Here is a 19,630-nt window from a genome sequence, read left to right on the forward strand (position 1 = left end):
CTTCGGCGCAGTGGCGCCATCCAACGACTGCAGTTTGCACTTGTTGCGCGAATACTGCTTTTGCTACACATGTGTTCGCACGGGAGTGCTAACCTCGCGTCTACGATTTTAAATTTTAATATAGCTACGATATCACACAATAACACGGGAAAATGTCTGTGCCCGACAAAGTGTTGATGCGAAAAATTAAGAAACGCGAAAAGACGAAATTAAACGTGCTGAAACGCCGGGAAGAACAGAAAGGTAAGAGCGTGCGAACTTTGAGGTTAAGATCTCTGAAAAAGAGTTGCTAATTTGCTGATAGTTATCTTTAAAATGCGTCCAATTTTAATTATTTTTCAGCTAACAGAGCAATTGTTAATTACTTATTAAAGCTAATGATTTTTTTACTGCTTCGTCTTTCTGTTATTTATTTTAAACGAGGTCTGTTTGTCACGCAGATGCAGTTGAATCGGCAGAGAAAGCAATTGAAATAAGTCAGGAGCACACAGAAGACATTCCTCCAAGAAGTAACAACTTATTTTAATCTACGTTTTTGTAGTTTAGTTATTTTTTTGGATTATATTCTTGATCATACATTTCAAACATTCATATTTTATATAATCCGTTTTACTGAGATAAATAATAATGCATGCTGTGTTTGTTAGTCTTATTTTCTATTTTATTACATGATTATTAATTATTAATGAAAATGTCTCTTATTTTAGAAAAAGGAAATTTTAAAATATCTGAAGAAAATAAAAAGTCTGAGATAACAGAGAAATCTTTGACCACTGAAAATTGTATGTATTTCTAATATGATTCTAATTGTTGAATGATACTTGTATTCTGTCTAATATTATATATTGCTATATTTTGTTTACAGTACCTGGTACAGCTGTAGGTTTTGAAGTGACAAGCGATACAAGCTTCTCGGTGTTGAATGAAAAAGTATGCGAGAATACATTAAAAGCAATAAAGGATATGGGTTTTACAAATATGACGGAGATACAAGCAAAAGCTATTCCTCCTCTTTTGGAAGGGAGAGATTTGGTTGGCGCTGCCAAAACTGGATCTGGCAAGACTTTGGCGTTCCTGATTCCTGCCGTTGACCTGATTTACAAATTGAAGTTTATGCCGCGTAACGGTACGTAATCTCAACTCTAATCTACGTCAGAATGGCAACGAAAAATCTTATTTTGTGGATAATTCTTATGTATTTATTTTAATGTAAATAGAATATAATCGTTTGCATATATCGTATCATTTGTCTTTATAATTTTTATAGGTTTGATAACAGAAATCTGTACAATATATTTAATAGCATAAAACTGTTACATATATTTAATATATTTAATATTGTAATTATTCCTATCTTCATCTTCAAGTAATAAATAAAAATAAAAATAAATTGGTAGGATTTGTAGAAGTCAGTAATAAAATAAAACTGTTTTTCGATTTTAATGATCTAATCATATAAAATCAACAAGAATGCGATATAACAAATAGATATTTGCAGGTACTGGATGCATTATTATGTCTCCCACGAGAGAGCTAGCTATGCAAACTTTTGGAGTCTTGAAAGAATTGATGAAATATCACTATCATACGTACGGTCTATTGATGGGTGGTGCTAGTAGGCAGACCGAAGCACAAAAGCTCGAAAAGGGAATCAATATTATCGTGGCGACACCGGGGCGATTATTGGATCATTTGCAAAACACACCTGATTTCTTGTACAAGAACCTGCAGTGTCTGATTATCGACGAGGCCGACCGTATTTTGGACATCGGCTACGAAGAAGAGTTGAAGCAAATAATTAACATTCTTCCCAGTTAGTAAATCCTGTGAACAGAAATGTGAAATCAAATTACATTTTTTTCATCCCATTATCATGTGAATTATTATTGCAGAGCGCCGACAGACCATGCTTTTCAGCGCGACACAAACGCAGAAAGTGGCGACGATAACAACGTTGGCTCTCAAAAAGGAACCTATCTACGTGGGGGTCGACGACGACAAGGAAATGGCGACTGTCGATGGCTTGCAACAAGGCTACGTGGCATGCCCGAGCGAGAAAAGATTTTTACTTCTCTTCACCTTCCTCAAGAAAAACAAGCAAAAGAAGATAATGGTTTTCTTCAGTTCCTGCATGTCCGTTAAATATCATCATGAGCTCTTGAATTACATCGATTTGCCAGTAATGAGTATTCATGTAAGTTATCAGATCTCTTTCTGATCGTTTTCTGTGATAACGAGATTCTCTCCCGACTTAACCTTCGCGCTCTCATCGACAGGGTAAGCAGAAGCAGACGAAAAGAACCACGACCTTTTATCAGTTCTGCAACGCTTCCTCCGGGATTTTACTTTGCACCGACGTGGCCGCGAGAGGTTTAGATATACCAGACGTTGACTGGATTGTGCAATTCGATCCGCCGGATGATCCCAAGGTAAAAATTGATGCGATATTTTACCTTGTGGATTACCCTGACATTTGAACGAATGCGGATTCGCGTAATATTGAACTATGCAATTTTTAGGAATACATTCATCGAGTAGGTCGAACAGCTCGCGGAGAAGGCAGTAGCGGTCACGCTTTGCTGATATTGCGACCAGAGGAACTTGGTTTTCTTCGTTATCTCAAGACCGCTCGTGTGCCCGTGAACGAATATGAATTCTCTTGGAATAAAATCGCTGATATACAATTGCAAGTACGTGCGACATACATATTATAATCTTTTTTTCTAGCTTGTTCTATAAATTGTTTTTTAAATTATAATTTTATTTTAATTTAAGATCTGCAGATAGAATTAAAAAATTCCGAAAGATACAGAAAAAGATCTATTGTAATTGTTTTTTAATAGAAAAATCGAATATAATAATTCCATTAATTTAACAAACATCTCTACACATTTCAGAAGTGAAAAATAAAATACTGTTTGTCTTCTTTTAGCTTGAGAAGTTGATTTCGAAAAATTATTTCTTACACCAGTCAGCGAAAGAGGCGTTCAAGAATTATGTTAGAGCGTACGATTCTCACCATTTGAAACAAGTTTTCGATATAGAGACTTTGGACTTGGCAAAAGTCGCTAAATCGTTCGGATTTACTGTACCGCCAGCGGTAGATTTGAGTAAGTCCTTTTGACAATAGATTTAACATTAAGTGCAAATACGTTTTGCACAAGTTTAATATCTTTAAAGTTAATTATTTACTAGCAACTCTTCATAAAAATAAAATAATTTAGCTTTTTGTTTTATCTAGCATGTATTGAGTTGATGAAAATTAGTTTGGTGTTCCTTCAATCTATTCTGATAATTTTGTTTTATAGGCTTTAGTCTGTTGGAACCATTTTAAGATTTAAATTGTACATACGTAGAAATTTGAAAACAGCACAAATATCATAAGTCTAACATCGTTTTTCTTATTTAACTTTTCATTCGCATATTACAGAAGTGGGGATCAGCAAGGCTTCACGACCACGAAAAAGGCTCGGTGGAGGCGGTTACGGACACTTTAAAAATATTAACGATCCGAATTCGGCAAAGCAGGTGAAGCGCGCCAAGACCTTCCGCCAAGTAGGCAAACGTAGACAAGATAATCGGCAATTCACTAGATGATGATTATCCACGCACTTTTTACACGCATGGATAACAGACAGTATCCAATGTGTCGCATAGCTAAGAATCGTTAGGTATCAATGTATGTACAAATACGTTTATACTGAATCAGAAATGCTATTTAGTTGAGAAACTCGTTCTTGTATTCGTAATTCATTCAAATATTATCTGATTTTTCTATTTTTATTTAAAATAAATAATTTTAAATAAAGAGCTTTTAAATGTTTAAAGTTTTCATCTCTCACCTAATTATATCCTCCCGATAATTTGTCATTTTGAGAATAAAAAAAAAATACGCGGTACGTAGTTCCTTTTTTGAAAATGTGGACCGGGGGCGCTGGTGTACGGGGGAGGGGAGATTAGAGTGTACATGGTGTAAGTCTTACACCATGAGAGTGTACAGAGTGCAGTCACAGGCACAGCACAACAGTAGTTTGTGTGGTATGGCTTTTGTATTCTGTATTTTGTGCTTTATCTTTTTCTCCGAATACAAAAGTTGTATATAAATAGATAGAAACATGAAAAAAGAAAAAACGGGTGATAATAGCCGCCCCTATAAATTAGGTAAGAAAACCGAACGCATCTTCGGATGTCAATAATCATCGGGTTATGTTTTTGTTGATTGTTTTGACATAAACTTTTGTTAATGTTTGTTAAAATTTTATTTATTTGTTCCGTACTATTAATTATGATCATCTAACAGAAGATAATGCGTATAATTTCACGAGTTTTGGAGAATAAGTGAAAATTTTTGATAGGTTATGTTCCACAAGTTAGCTTTATGTATCAATTTATGTACCAAGCTGCCCGTTGCTTTTTATTTTTATTGAAGTAATTAATGTCTTTCAATGCAATTTGTTACAGCTCATCAAATATTGAGCTTAACGGGGATAAGCTTTCAAAGGAAAAGCATAATTGGTTTTGTCGAGTTGACGATTATACCTCTGCGAGACACACTGAGGCTGGTGAAGCTTAATGCCAAGCAATGTAGGATATACAGAGTGTGTTTAAACGACACCTATGAAGCACCTTTCCAATATTTTGATCCGTTCCTGGATATCTGCCAAAGGGACAGTAAACAGTAAGCGCATTTCTTCTCGATAACACAATATTCCAACTTGATATTCCAGGTTGTTAATGGACTGATTATATCAATTTTGTTATAGACGGTCCCTGGAGTTTTTCTCTAATATGCATCTGGCGGCAGCTCAGAAAGTCGATTCCGACAACAACGCCGGCGAATTAGTAGTTCAAATACCACCAGAAGCAGCACACTTGGTCGCGGAAGGCCGAGGATTGAGGATCAGCATCGAGTTTTCCTTGGAGCAACCCCAAGGAGGTGTGCATTTTGTGGTACCGAATTGCGAAGGAACTTTAGCCGAGGTAAGTTTGGCGTATTGTAACCGAAAGGCCTATTTTTTCAGCTGAATTTTCTTTACATTGAAAAACAAAGAGAAAAAAAATGAACGGAAATTCAGTTAAAAAGAACCTAATATTTTATTGTGTACTCCAAGATTACAATGTCATGACTTATTTAGAATCCAATAGAATTTGAATTATATTTTATAGATTTCCAGATGCTTATTATATTCCAGTAATAATGTCAATTTTTTTTCTCCTTTCTTCATAAGGAACTATTTAAGTCGCAATAAACTATTCATATCGAGCAATTTTAGCTTTATACTTATAAAATTAATCTGTAAATTCTATATAATATATAATAACAGTGCAATAGATTCTCAAATTATAATGTTTTTCATATGTTTATAATCTTTTTTCAGAGAGGTGCCCATATGTATACGTACAGCTATGAAAATTCATCTAGATTGTGGTTCCCATGCGTAGATAGTTTTGCTGAACCGTGTACTTGGAAATTGGAATTTACCGTTGACGACTCGATGACTGCAGTTTCCTGCGGCGATCTGGTCGAGGTGGTCTACACACCTGACATGCGTAGAAAAACCTTTCATTATGTGCTCAACACTCCCGCGTGTGCTCCAAACATTGCGCTAGCAGTCGGGTAAATAAATAGAGGAATAAATAGAGAAGCGGTTAATAAATAATTTTATTTTTTGTAAATGTGTAAATTTTTCTTTTTCTACAGACCTTTTGAGATTTTCGTGGACCCTTACATGCACGAAGTGACTCATTTCTGCTTGCCTCAACTTCTGCCTTCTCTGAAAGTGTCCGCGAAATACATGCACGAAGCATTCGAATTTTACGAGGAAACTCTGTCGAATCGATATCCATATTCCTGTTACAAGCAGGTCTTTGTCGACGAGATAGACGAAGACATTAACGCCTACGCCACTATGAGCATCTTAAAGTAAAATTGATCACTTTTATTTTACAGATTAAGCTCTAGTGCTATATTTGCTTATAACGATTTGTTTGCTTTCAGCACGAATTTATTACATTCTACTGCAATTATAGAGCAAGTGTACATTACTAAGAAGGCGATGGCACAAGCGATTGCAGAACAATTTTTTGGATGTTTCATATCTATGCAGAATTGGTCAGATACGTGGCTACCTAAGGGCATCTCCACGTATCTAACGGGGCTCTATGCGAAGAAATGCTTCGGGAATAACGAATACAGAGAGTGGATTCAGTCTGTAAGTACTTATATGTCACAGTATGTCCATATACATTGCTCTTTTCAGCTTGTCAATTATTTAATTCTCTCTATTTTCGCAGGAATTGCAAGAAGTCGTGAAATATGAAGAGCAATTCGGTGGTATAATATTAGATTCATCTCAAGCACCAGCACCATTGCCCATTGCGGCCAATACCCCAGCGCCTGCTCCCCGAGCTCCCGATCCTGGATTTTATTTCCCTATTAAAAATCTACACACCATGTCTCCGAAATATATTGAAGTCCTCCGCAAGAAGGCACATCTGATCATGAGAATGTTGGAACATAGGATCGGCCAAGAATTATTGCTTCAAGTAAATATATTTTCTTTTCCACTCCAAATGTGCAACAGTGAATTTTGAACTGCCAACATTATATATTTAACTTTTTTTTATAGGTATTCAATAAACAATTGTCTCTAGCGGCTAATGCCGCACAACAAAAGATCGAGTCTGGTCTGTGGTCGCACATGCTGATTAGTACGAACGTATTCGCTAAAGCGATCTTTACGGTGACAGGAAAAGATATGTCAGTATTTATAGATCAGTGGGTGAGAACGGGAGGACATGCGAAATTCAGTCTGAGCTTCATATTTAATAGAAAAAGGTACATTTTCCCATTTGAGTTTATAGTTGCATCTATAATTATTTTATATATTATAAAAATTAAAATAACACACACGTTACAGAAATACCGTGGAGTTGGAAATTAGGCAAGACACTACGCATCAAAGAGGAATTCGGAAATACGTAGGACCGTTAGTAGTCAATATTCAAGAACTGGACGGTACTTTCAAGCACACGTTACAAATTGAAGGTACCATGGCCAGAGCGGACATCACGTGCCACAGCAAAAGCCGCAGAAACAAGAAAAAGAAAATTCCCTTGTGTACCGGCGAGGAGGTCGATATGGATCTCTCCGCTATGGAGTAAGTTCATGATTTTTATTTAATTTTAAACTTCGGGCAAGTACCGTAAAACATCGTAAAAATCATTATCCAATTTCAGTATCTTTAAGAAAAATATTATTTACAGTGATTCTCCAGTATTATGGATCAGACTTGATCCCGAAATGACAATCATGCGCGCTGTGCAAATCGAGCAACCTGATTATCAGTGGCAATACCAATTGAGACACGAGAGAGACGTCACCGCACAATTGGAAGCGATCGAAGCTTTACAGCACCATTCAACACCTGCCACTCGATTAGCCCTGACCGACACAATTGAGAACGAGCATTGCTACTACAAAGTCAGACTTCGCGCTGCTCATTGCTTGACAAAGGTCAGCCATTATTGAATATTGATTTGCGTTCGATTCAATTTTACAAGCATATACATAATTACAGGTAGGTAACGCGATGGTAGCAACTTGGTCGGGCCCACCAGCAATGTTGGCCATATTTAGAAAGTTATTTGGATCCGCGTCGTGCCGGCGGATTATTAAGCAGAACAATTTCTCGAATTTTCAACATTATTTTTTACAAAAGGTTCGTGCGAGTCAACACTTGTATCACATCAGAATCTGTCTAGCTGGTCTAGCAATATTTTTTTCTTGTTTACTAAATTCTTGTATATCTGCGCGTTTAGACTATACCAGTCGCAATGGCGGGATTACGCAATGCCCACGGTATCTGTCCACCGGAAGTATTAGCCTTTCTAATGGATCTTTTCAAGTACAACGATAACAGTAAGAATAGATATTCCGACAACTATTACAGAGCCGCGCTAATCGAGGCTCTTGGCGCGACCGTTACACCGGTTATCAGCGTGCAACAAGGGTATGAACATCCGAATTTTACTTAGAACTTACTAGATAACAATCTGACGAAAAAATAAATTTTTTAATGTGCCATTACAGAACGGCTATTACGGCAGAATCTTTATCAATCGACACAAAGGCCATTTTGGAAGAAGTCACAAGAAACTTGAACCTAGAGAAATTATTACCCTGCTACAAGTATACCGTCAGCGTAGCGTGTCTTAAAGTTATACGTATCCTTCAGAAGTTCGGCCATCTTCCAAGCAATCCTCATCTTTTCAGAGCGTATGCAGCATATGGACAATTTATAGGTAAGATTTTAGATTTCGATAACAACATCGGTATGTATATATTCTGAATTGCCAAAATTCTTGACGATGAATTATCCTTTTCCAGACATCCGAATTGCAGCCTTAGAAGCGTTGGTCGATTTTACTCGTGTGGACGGCAAGTGGGAGGATCTGGAATTTCTATTAGATATGGCGGAAATGGATCCACATCCTGGTATACGCCACAGGCTCGTACGACTAATGGTGGAGAATCCGCCGTTCGAGAGAGCCCATAAACATCGCTTGGACAAACCGGATCTAGTTGACCGTATATGGAACTTGATTAAGTACGACAATTTTTTTAATCCTCCTTGTAGATCCTTTTTTAATGTCTCAATTGGTTAACATATAATTTTGTTTATAGTGGCATGCTGTCGCACGATGCGAAGTTACGCTGCGATCTGGTTGACTTGTATTACTCTTTATATGGTACAAAAGTCCCATTTTGTCTTCCCGTTCCCGAAGTTATGGCAGTTACAAAGCCTAGGAAAGCCGGCCCGCCGACTCCAGAACGCGAAGTAAGATTTTATTATGTTATTTATATCTGTTACACGATTGTAAAATTTTCTTTTTTTTTTTACGACAATGTTCTCAACCCTGCATATTCTGTTCAGGTGAAAGCTGCACCGGTGCAACATGTGAGACACGAATCGATCGAAGAAGTTGAAAACTTACCTGTCTCGAACAAGAGGAAACCATCTCCCAGCAAAGATCCTCCGGGTCCCTCAAATCCAGTGGAACATGGTCCAGAACCAAAACGACAGAAAACAACAAACAATGTATGAAAAATGATTTTATCCCATTTCCCTTGTTTTACCCTTGTCCGATTTAAATCGATAATTTATGGTTATCGTTTTTTAGCAGGATGAACGAGGAATTCCGGTACCCGGTGAAGGAAAAGTAAAATCCGAGTATTACAGCGACAATTCCGCATCACTGCCTGGTATCATGGGAACTCCCGGTCCCGTAGGTTTCGAGCCTGGGATGTTTAAAAAGGAGTCGGAAGAGCACAAGCCGAAAAATGATTCCAGCAACAAGGTACATGAATTTTTTCCAGTAGTAGAAATTATTTTTTTTTGTGTAACAATCATTTTCGTGGTATCAGAAATATAAAATATATTAAATTTGCGCATTTTTGCTATTTTTGCAGAACAAGAAGAAAAAGAAGGATAAGAAGAAGCACAAGCATAAACATAAGCATAAACACGATCACAAGCATAATAAGGATAAAGAGAAAAAGGAAAAGGGTAAGGATAAGGATAAGGATAAGGAAAAGGATAAAAGCAAGGACAAGGATTCATCCGCTTTAAAAATTAAAGACGAGACCCTTAGCTCTGCAAGTTCTAGTCAAAGCCCAGAGCCAACTGTCACCAACGAACTCCTTTTCCCTTAGGAACACACTTATTAGTGTACAAATATATATAATTGAGCAATAAATGTATATGAGTTTATATACATATAAATATATAAATAAAATGTATACATTGATAAATATTATATATATATATATATATATATATTATAAATATTATATATATAATATTTATAAATGTATATTATAAATATTAAGATGTATATAGTATATTAACGATATGATATAATAAGTGCATTTTTTATTATTTATTAGATATAAATGTAAAAGTTCGATTGTACTGACACACATAATACGCGATAATAAAGATTTCAATGATGATTATTTACAATTTTTTATAGATTATAATATATAAGTAAATATATATATTTTTTATAGGTATATAATATATAAGTAAATTCGTCTTTATTATTAATTAGACATTACTATAAGCGAAAGAGTCCCGAAAAATGATTTTTCTAAGGTTTTTTTTTTATTATATCTGATTTTATTTTATCCAGAAGCCTGAGAATGGAGGAATGAGGCGTGCTCATGTTTTAAATAGAACCTACAACTACCGGAGCCATTAAGTTAAAGTATGTATGTATATACATACATACACACGTCCACTCTGAGGGCTTCTCCACGGAAATTCGTTACCGACGGCAGAGGCGGGCGGGCTCGTATTTGAATAGCCGTTGCGCGCTTGCTAGGATCAAGGATGGCGTCCGTGGCGTTGCGGCAATTTCGAAGGGACTAGCTAAGTTTTGAAAATTTTCGCAACGACCGCAATAATGGCAGATAATCAGCAGAGCCGATTCGAGAAGTCGCTCGGGCTGCTGACCACCCGCTTCGTGTCCCTGCTGCAGAAAGCGAAGGACGGCGTGCTGGATTTGAAAGTCGTGAGTACTCTCGCGGGGCCTCGCGCGACGGGCCTCCGAAAAAGTTAACCTGTACCCGTAGGTTAAGTGGACCGCGGGCGTACACGTCATGTACGCTCGGGTTGCGGGAATTTTGAACAAAGTGCGCGGGGGGAGGAGGTCCGCGTCCGCGCCGCCCGGACGTTCCGCGGCCGCGCGCGCGGACGTCGCCGCCCGTTGTCGCCCGTCGCCGCGGGCCGCGGTGCGTGGTCGACGCGTCGACGGCGTTACAACGCGTCCTGACACGCGAGCCCACCTTAACCTAAAAAGAGATCTCTCGGCGGGGCGCCTCGGCCTTTCTCACTGACTCACGTACCACACGTTTTACGCAGGCCGCGGATCTTCTGGAGGTACGTCAGAAACGGCGCATCTACGACATCACAAACGTCCTCGAGGGTATCGGCCTCATAGAGAAGAAGAGCAAGAACAGCATCCAATGGAAGTAGGTGTCACTCCCTCTTTTGTTTTCGCATTACAACAGGACGCCGCTCTGCGTTCTCTCTCCCGCGACCAGCTGCACTGTCACGTTGCGAATTTGTGTTCGAAGGGGCGCGGGACCGGGCTGCAACACTCAGGAGGTCGGCGAGAAACTGACGGACCTGAAGGAGGAGATCAGCAAGCTGGAGGATCACGAGCATCTGCTGGACACCCACACCCAGTGGATTCAGCAGAGCATAAAGAATATAGAGAACGACATTATAAATAAGAAATATGCATACATTACATACGAAGACGTTAAGGAGAACTTTGTGGATCAGTTCGTACTGACGATACAGGGTCCTTCGGACATGGAATTAACAGTACCAAATATCTTGAAGGTAATTCAAACGGATATCTAGAAAATGTTTGTTTCAACTGCATTGCAGTCCGGATAGGCCGAAACTTCCATATTGGTTTCGTTACAATTGTCATTTTTGTGAGAAGGGATTGTGGGAAGCCTTTTGTCCAATCTATTTAGTTCTGAAAACTTTTTTTTAACTTATTGCTAATCAATACAATAAATAAGAGGGCTAATGATTCGAGCTAGTTAGTCGTATTAATATAATTCAATATTCAATAACATGTCGATTCTTTAATTTATTGTTTATGTATTGCTCCTATTATTTGGAAGCTTCAGTCTTCTAAGGGAAGGCAACAAATCTGGCAGTCAAATTCGCAACATTTATTGAGATGTCTTAATATCCCATGTCTAGAAAATATTTGATGTAAATTATATTGATATATGTTTTTCCATAATCTTATTTTTTATACATTTCGCAGACTGTCACGCAAGACGATGCCGAAGCGATAAATTATAACATGGTCCTGAAAAGTAACACGGGAGAAATTAAAGTGTACATGGTCCAACCTGAACTAGCGAAGACTTACGATAATAAGGTGTTAGAAATGAGATTGCAAGAAGAGTCGAAGGGTACGAAGCGCGGAAACGAGGAGGATGAGAAGAAAGAGGAGGAGGTTACTGTTAAACCAAAGAGGAAAGTTGGAAGGTAAGCAGAAATTAAAAAAGAAAAGGACATGCAACTCTCTATGTATGCTCTAATCGTGTCAGGAATAGTAAAACAATATTTCTGATCTGCACAGAGCAAATATCAACAATTGCTAATTGCCAATTGATTTTGTATAGGGGGTGAATAGTTGTTAAGCTTAAGCTATTCATTTGACACAAAATGTACAATTCTATACGTTATGTCTGTTTCCCAAAATTACATTTGTATTGGAATTTAATTTTTATTTCAATAATGTTAGGCCACCAAAAAACAGTAAACCGGATCCGATAATAACTGACGACGAAGAAGACGAAGATTCGGAATTAATAGAAGCTAAAATAGTCCTACGTGATGTACGCACCACAGGTGAAATCCTCTATTTTAATTCGCATTCATTTGTTATATGTGTTGCAATTGTAAAGTTTTTAAGTTCTTTATTTTTTTTATTATAGATATTGTCCAAAGAGATTTGGAGTTTCTTGATCAGTTGTATTCTGACTGTAAGTCGAACGCTAAGTTGATATTCATAGTCCGATCTTGTATTCAAAATCGTCGTTAAGTCGCGATCTTGAGACGCAGTAACGGTCATTTCCTGTGCCGGATGGAACCGTAAGACTGATCCACTGATCAGACTTGAGACGATCTTGAGTCTAAAATCGGGACTATATAAATGCCTTTTTTTAATTTTTTTTTACACGTACCTAAACAGTCGAACATATCTGATATGTCTGTATGAATTTGCAGTTTGCGGACCGTTAATGAGATTAAGTCCACCACCTGGGGAAAAAGATTACCACTTCAATCTCAGTGAGAACGAAGGTGTTTGTGATTTATTTGACATTACGACATAATGAGTGTCGCATTGATGTAGCTCCGATATGCGAAATGAAGACTGTGCCAACAGCATTCACAAAGTCGAATCGGGAAAAATTTGATAAAGAGTCATTAAGGAGGATTTTAGGGAAATTAATGGAACACACAATCATTGAGAGTATACAGTATTTTTTTATTATTAAAAAATACGGGGGGGAAAACTAGTGCGAGAGGCATATTTTAAAGATATCCACAACCTGTTCCGACCGCTGCTTATTTTGTACATTTTGACAGTAACTCGGAAGTTTTAACGGCATCTTTTATATAGATTTAGAGAGTATACCCTTGTAGCTTTAAGTTGGCTCAATTCAAGCTTGCTTCATAAATATCACATATTATAAAAATATATAATTGTCCCTTTACAATAATTTTTTATTTGACCAAAAAAAAATACTGATAAATGCACACAATCAAAAAGAGTATAATTTTCTATATTGCATTATACGATATTATGAAGCAAGCTTTTAAATGTTGAATTTTTATAAGAACTTACATGCACGTATCCCTGATGTATATTCTATAAAAAAAAAAATGCAACTTGTTTGGAATTGAATGTATATTGCGTACATGCGCCAATTTTTTTTTAAACGTTTTACGAATTACATGTATTCAGATCTTCACTGCTGACAACGCATATACACATCCGCTTATATTTATGTACAGAGTATATCTTCTTTATCGCGTGTCGCGCAGTATCACGAAGTTGTATTTCTTAACACATCTCTCATATATCTCATGTCCGATTATATCGTCTGAATATACGACTGCAGAAACTCGTATACGGTTTCGTTTTCTATGATCATGCACGTTGCACCACATGCAGCGAATACCAGTATTATCGACTCGAGCTCTCTACGTTACCGGAGAGGTGCTCTGCAGCAGGCTCGACGATTGTTGTGCAACGCGTCGACCGATTCGACGAAAAAGCGCGTCTGTATCGGCGGATGACGCATACCAAGGACAGATAAGAATGGACCGCCGGATTTCGTCACCGTCACCGTCAGCACGCAGCACGTGTTCCGTCAACGTTCGGGGGTTCGGAGGCCACACTTGGCCGCGAGTCAGCGCCGTGCCGCCGTGGTCAGTCGTTCGCGTCATGTCGTAGCGAGAGCTCCACGCGCGAGATCCCCCAGATGCAACGGTCCGTCACGGCGACGCCGCACGCACGCACAACGGTCACAGTCACCTGTCAAAGTCGAGCGCAGCGTTCATCGAGGAGCGTCGCGCGACTCGGTGCTCCCGAGTCCGTTCCCTCGTGACGCGTAACGGAAGGTAACCGACAGCCGACTCCTCGCGCGAGTCCCCCCATGGGATTGACAATTGTGACGTAATGCATCACGAAAATTACGAAACTCGTGCGCGTCATATCGAGATTTTTAGAAAATAAATACATAGATCGTTTGTCGACGCGCGTATAGATGGAAGGTATTGTAGGATGATTTCGATCAAAGTCCATTTAACTTTAATTGCAAAATTACTTTGTTAATCGTACGTAGATCAAATTAATCGGAGCTTTGTTGAGAGAGTGAGAGGAGGGGGGGGGGAGGGTCGGGGAGAAATTATAATCTTATCATCCTTTGTTTACATACATTACCGAGAAGAACGTTGGAGAATAGAATTATTTTCTCATTGTTTGTTACGTGGAAGGGAAGATTAAAGATTAGAAACAATGAGGTTTATAGCCTGGAGTTTTGCTGTAACAATTCTACCGGCTGTATTAATCGTTAATTGAAGTTTGATCGAAGACTTTTGAAAAAAGTGATTATTTATTTCTTGTGAAATCCTGTATTGTTCTCTGTAAAATTCTGTAAAATTCTGTAAAATTGCTCTAAAATTTTTATAGAATAACTTACTTTTTTTTTTTAATTAAGCAATTGTATAATCGTATCTTATCTTTCTAAAGTGCACTTAAATTATTCAGCATATATGTATATATATTATGTAGTTTCAGTTGTACTGTTCAAAAGTCACTTTTTTTTCGAATTCCGATTCGGTTTTGAGGTACTAACGAAGTACAAAATCTCAACGATCTGTAGAAGTTTGTGATTGTCAAAATTTGAATGAATTTATATAGCAATGTGTATGACAATTATGTTACATTATATATATAATATGCTTATTTGAAATGTCTGTAATAATAAAATATAAATTCAATAGTGTATTCGTTGTAAGAGTTGTAAATATTCAATTAATTTTCAAATATTTATATCGACGATTGATAGTGTCTGTATTTTTGGGCCTATTTAAAAATCAAAGTTTCCACTTTCCAGAGCTACATATTCCAAAACATTTTCGAGGAAAATTTTATTAAAAAACTATAGCTTACGCATGCTATAGATTTTTAGTAAAATTTTCCGAAAGCAACGTTTTGCAATGTAGCCCAGGATTAGTCATCATGATAGATATCCTGGCTAATATAATATCGATTTCATGATTTATTGTTAATAAAAGCATAAAACGATAATTTTAAATATTTTTTTTGCAGCCTGGACATCGAAAATGCGCGTCATATTCGTAAAATTCCGCGAGATCTCGCAGAAATATCCGATCGTTCGAGGCATGGCGTCCTACTCGATTATATGGCCAACCGCGAACCTGCTGCAACAGAAGATAAGGGGCAAAGAAGAGCTTAATTACGCGGAGGCCGCGCGATTCGGTCTATTCGGTAGCCTTTACGTAGCGCCCACGCTATTCTGCTGGCTGAAATGCGCGTCTTACTTCTGGCCGAGGATGGATTTGAAGTCTGCGATCACTAAGGTGTGCGCACGTGTAACGAAAATTGAATAATTTAATTATACTACTCTATACACTGTTGCGCGATAAATTTTGATTTATTCACGTAAATTAAAAAAAAAAGTAGCTCGATGAAAATAAACAATGAAATAACTGAATATGTAATAATTGCAGGCTTTGGTGGAACAAGTTACGTACGGACCCGCGGCTATGTGTTCCTTCTTCTTTGGCATGAGCCTTCTTGAATTAAAGCCAGTTTCGGAATGCATCGACGAGGTCAAAATTAAGTTTTGGCCGACATACAAGGTATCAGATCCTCGATAGATGTGTGTTCCCGAAGTCTGAGATTAAGTGGATTAATCGGAGATTATTTTCCTCCTAGATTGCCATTTGCGTATGGCCAATCCTGCAAACCATCAACTTCACGCTAATCCCAGAACGAAATCGCGTTGTGTACGTCAGTGTGTGCAGTTTAGTCTGGACGTGTTTCCTTGCCTACGTGAAATCTCTCGAAGCCAAGCAGAAGGAGCTAGTGAACAATGTTAATCCCAGGATGATCTCGGAGAGTAAAGCGCAAACCAATGAGCGAGCCGGTCGTATACAAATTCCTCTACTACGATGAACGATTTATAGCAAATTGATAGACTAATTTATTTGTACATAGAATTCGCAATTGGAAATGTTTATACTGTACGACGCGACTCACATCTGATTATCTGTGATATTCACAGTACAAAAAAAAATTTTAGCTACTTAATTCTGCAGGAAAATATTTTACATATTTATGATGTATGTTAATATTAAACGAAGAATTGAAAGTATATTTAAATCTTTTTAAGCGGAAATAACACGATTGAGAGATACAAAAACACAACTTTTGACACAACAATTGTTAATATTAATCACAATATTAGAATACAGAATAAAAATTTTAAACGAAATCAGATATCTCGAATTTTGTGTTTCTCTCTAAAGAAGATTTTACAGAAGATTTTTCTCTACGGTATATATTGATAAAAAAAATTCGTTTTTAGTGAAAATTGATCAAATCTTTTTAGCGAAGTTTCAATCTGTACTTGGCATTGCAGAGACTGGTCGAAACTTAATTTTTTAACATTTTTAATATCTTTTTTTAAACTTAAATTATTTCAATTTTTATAATGCATTGTTACGCATGCGTAACATTTGTTATAATGTTAATAACATTGTTGCGCAATTGCAATTATAATATACATATTCTTTGAAAAGATCGAGCACGGAATAAAACTAAACAATATAACATCGAAATGAAATTGTAATCCCTGATAAATACAGGTATTCCTCGCCCGTGTGCTATCCTAATCTCTTTGGTTACCCGTCGGAAATATCCGTGGCTGTATAGTTCAAAGTGCACATTTTGTGCGTATGGAGGCGCCAATAAACGGATTCGCGAGCATGTGTTGGAACACAATAGAAGTCTGTCTGTGGACATGTAGTTCCATCCAAAATATGAGCATATTCGTTCTCAGACGTTTCTCTATAAATGCGTAACTAGATATTAGAGAACGAAAGGGAAAAACATGAAAAGTACAAAAAATTCAGATACAAGGAACAAGTCTTCGATTAGCAACCGAAACGAAAGTCGAGCAGAGGAGGAGGAGGAGGAGGCTCGCGATCGAGCGTGAAACACGTGTAATACCGTGTATAAGGAACGTAGGCTTCAATGCGACGAACTTTAGGTATTAATTGTTTAATTAATTTAATGGTAAAGTTCGTCCTTTTTTCAAATCTCCCAACGGATGGACAATTAAGATGACGTTGCGATAATCACTTTGGCATAATATTTGAGGTTAATTGAGACTGACTGATGAGAGAACGTATTATTGTTGCAGAGTAAAACGTTAATCGATCCTGTGGCGAAGAAAATTAAATCCAGGGTGCGTCAGGACGTAAGAAGTAAAAAAGAGGAAATAAGCGTGTCGTGTTCGAATATTTGTAAGAAACAAAAGCGTGTCGGCCGAAAAAAAAACACCTATCGAACATGGCTTCGAACAATTCTGAAGTCCGTTCGAACTTGATTCAAGTGAAGAAAGAACCCGGCAGTCCCGGCACGTCTGTATCGTCGGCGTCGTCGACGTCGACGTCGGTGCCGCTTTCAGAGAGGGTGACGAGCATTAAAATGGAGCCGGGCGTACCCACCACCGCCACCACCACCACCACGCAGAGGCTGACATCCTTCCGGCTACCGCGGGACCTGACACTAGGTGGAAACGTTAAGACTGAAAAACCGAAGAAGGTGTACACGCCAAATCTCAACGTGCAGAGGAAGAAGAAGGAGTAAGTTTCTTCGATTCGCGACATAGCGTGGATGATAATGATAATTTGATTTTTCAGCGATTCGAGTCCAAATTTAGTCAAAGCCGAGACGGTAAAAGTGAGAAACAGCGATCGCGGAAGAGAACGAGGGAGAGGGGAGAGAGGACGTGGAAGAGGAGACTCAGGAAATATAATACAGGTAATACTGATATTTTTTAAATATTCTTCCAAAATAGAGAATGTTCTCTCATATTTTAGTTTTTACATCTTCAGTTTATACTGATTTAATTATTACTTTTAATTTAATTTGATTTAATTGTTATTAAATACTTTTAGTTTATTGTTCTCAAAATGGTTTACGATTCATCTCACTTCTTTACTCACCTTTAAATTTTCCAATTCAACCTCTCATAAAATGGGATTATTGATAATATGACAATATGTGAATTTGAACTGTTTTCTTGGAATGTACTTCAATATCTTATAATAAAAATTGCAAATACAAATTTCATAATGTAAATTATAAATTAGATAATTGTTTTATTTCTAGTCTGTTGGTGTATGGTCAGAAGGAATATACACAGCACCTGCCAGTCGTAAAAAGAGTGAAAGTTCTGGTAGAGCTTCCAGTAGCACAGCAAATGCTGCAAAATACCTGGAGAAATCAAAACTAAATAAGATTACCGATAAGATAGAAGACGAGATGAGATTAAAGAATCTCTTAAGGGACGATTTTATCGACGACGGTCCAGATGTTGATGACAAGATGTTTCCTCTTATGCTGCCACGAGTTAAAAAGGATATATATGATACAATTGATAATGACGAGATTGATAAGAAACCGATCATTTCGGAAAATGGTGAAAGTAAGGGTAAAATATCCTTTTTAATAATTTCTTTTTATCGAATTCGTATATTATATATATTTTTCTTTCATAGTAATGAATATAGAAGAGGAAAAGGAGACCAAACAAGAGAGAAAGGAAGACCTAACCATTTCTCAAATAATCGAGAACAAGGCTAATTCTTATACCTTAATACAGGTAAGAATATCGTGTGTAATCCATTATTAGCTATAACTATTATTTAATTTAATAATTGATCAACAGTTTCCAGAATCCTTGCCAGGTTTGGAGTCTAGTAGAGAGGAAACAGGATCGAAACAGTCAAACAATTCTAATACTCGTAGCGAGAGTGATAATAAAGCAAAAAGCGAGCTGTGTACTTTGAACAGTTTACAAAGTGGTCTCTTAGGCAAACTCGAGATTTTCAAGTCTGGTAAAGCGAGATTACGTCTGGGCGAGATGAGTTTTTTCGTCGATATTGGCGCGCAGCAACGTTTTCAACAAGTACAAAATTATACTTTTATAATTTGTAATTCAAGAAAATATGACAATACTATCGCAATGCTCAATAACTATTTTTTTAATTGCTTTTCAGGACCTTTTAGCTGTAAAAATAGACGCTACATCACAAACCGGTGATCTTATCAATCTTGGCCAAGTGAACAATAAGTTAATTTGTTCACCAGACTTCGAATCCACGTTAGAAAATTCATAAGATTCTGTAAATATGTATATCATCTTTAATAAAAACGTTTGTATATAAAAGGATGTTGCAGGAAATTCGTAAACAATACTACAATGCAG

General features: G+C 37.4%; 5 protein-coding genes across 8 annotated transcripts; all 5 read left to right on the top strand.

Annotated features, from left to right (window-relative positions):
• Window positions 1-55: 55 nt before the first annotated feature.
• On the top strand, window positions 56-3,823 carry LOC105450149 (probable ATP-dependent RNA helicase pitchoune). The gene is made up of 10 exons (XM_011689864.1): window positions 56-243; window positions 441-509; window positions 708-782; window positions 866-1,126; window positions 1,499-1,813; window positions 1,893-2,194; window positions 2,277-2,429; window positions 2,520-2,690; window positions 2,933-3,110; window positions 3,431-3,823. Exons 1-10 carry the CDS (start codon window positions 153-155, stop codon window positions 3,595-3,597), a joined length of 1,782 nt encoding a protein of 593 aa, XP_011688166.1. The 5' UTR covers window positions 56-152; the 3' UTR covers window positions 3,598-3,823.
• A 170-nt stretch (window positions 3,824-3,993) lies between these two features.
• LOC105450150 (transcription initiation factor TFIID subunit 2) lies at window positions 3,994-9,760 on the top strand. 2 transcript variants are annotated; one of them, XM_011689865.1, is made up of 18 exons: window positions 3,994-4,161; window positions 4,462-4,678; window positions 4,764-4,980; window positions 5,379-5,617; window positions 5,702-5,923; window positions 5,999-6,212; window positions 6,295-6,546; window positions 6,630-6,838; window positions 6,921-7,160; window positions 7,267-7,516; window positions 7,581-7,721; window positions 7,822-8,012; window positions 8,093-8,304; window positions 8,390-8,609; window positions 8,687-8,840; window positions 8,937-9,101; window positions 9,184-9,360; window positions 9,473-9,760. In XM_011689865.1, the coding sequence occupies exons 1-18, from the start codon at window positions 4,116-4,118 to the stop codon at window positions 9,713-9,715; spliced, it is 3,609 nt and encodes a 1,202-aa protein (XP_011688167.1). In that variant the 5' UTR covers window positions 3,994-4,115; the 3' UTR covers window positions 9,716-9,760. The 2 variants fall into 2 exon arrangements, with proteins under 2 accessions (XP_011688167.1, XP_011688168.1); XM_011689866.1 differs by having other exon boundaries at window positions 9,187-9,360.
• Window positions 9,761-10,319: 559 nt separating this feature from the next.
• On the top strand, window positions 10,320-13,732 carry LOC105450151 (transcription factor E2F4). The gene is made up of 7 exons (XM_011689867.1): window positions 10,320-10,575; window positions 10,926-11,035; window positions 11,141-11,411; window positions 11,854-12,080; window positions 12,340-12,446; window positions 12,533-12,580; window positions 12,825-13,732. Exons 1-7 carry the CDS (start codon window positions 10,468-10,470, stop codon window positions 12,929-12,931), a joined length of 978 nt encoding a protein of 325 aa, XP_011688169.1. The 5' UTR covers window positions 10,320-10,467; the 3' UTR covers window positions 12,932-13,732.
• Window positions 13,733-13,995: 263 nt separating this feature from the next.
• LOC105450152 (mpv17-like protein) lies at window positions 13,996-16,973 on the top strand. 3 transcript variants are annotated; one of them, XM_011689869.1, is made up of 4 exons: window positions 13,996-14,225; window positions 15,439-15,710; window positions 15,861-15,992; window positions 16,069-16,973. In XM_011689869.1, exons 2-4 carry the CDS (start codon window positions 15,453-15,455, stop codon window positions 16,306-16,308), a joined length of 630 nt encoding a protein of 209 aa, XP_011688171.1. In that variant the 5' UTR covers window positions 13,996-14,225; window positions 15,439-15,452; the 3' UTR covers window positions 16,309-16,973. The 3 variants fall into 3 exon arrangements, with proteins under 3 accessions (XP_011688171.1, XP_011688170.1, XP_011688172.1); XM_011689868.1 differs by lacking the exon at window positions 13,996-14,225 and adding an exon at window positions 14,276-14,378; XM_011689870.1 differs by lacking the exon at window positions 13,996-14,225 and adding an exon at window positions 14,641-14,711.
• A 124-nt stretch (window positions 16,974-17,097) lies between these two features.
• On the top strand, window positions 17,098-19,606 carry LOC105450153 (DNA-directed RNA polymerase III subunit RPC4). Its single transcript, XM_011689871.1, has 7 exons — window positions 17,098-17,404; window positions 17,558-18,002; window positions 18,060-18,180; window positions 18,532-18,847; window positions 18,921-19,024; window positions 19,091-19,330; window positions 19,422-19,606. Exons 2-7 carry the CDS (start codon window positions 17,707-17,709, stop codon window positions 19,539-19,541), a joined length of 1,197 nt encoding a protein of 398 aa, XP_011688173.1. The 5' UTR covers window positions 17,098-17,404; window positions 17,558-17,706; the 3' UTR covers window positions 19,542-19,606.
• Window positions 19,607-19,630: the final 24 nt, after the last annotated feature.

This window comes from Wasmannia auropunctata, unplaced genomic scaffold, assembly GCF_000956235.1.
Source record: "Wasmannia auropunctata unplaced genomic scaffold, wasmannia.A_1.0 LD336069.1, whole genome shotgun sequence".
Taxonomy (NCBI): Eukaryota; Metazoa; Arthropoda; class Insecta; order Hymenoptera; family Formicidae; genus Wasmannia; species Wasmannia auropunctata.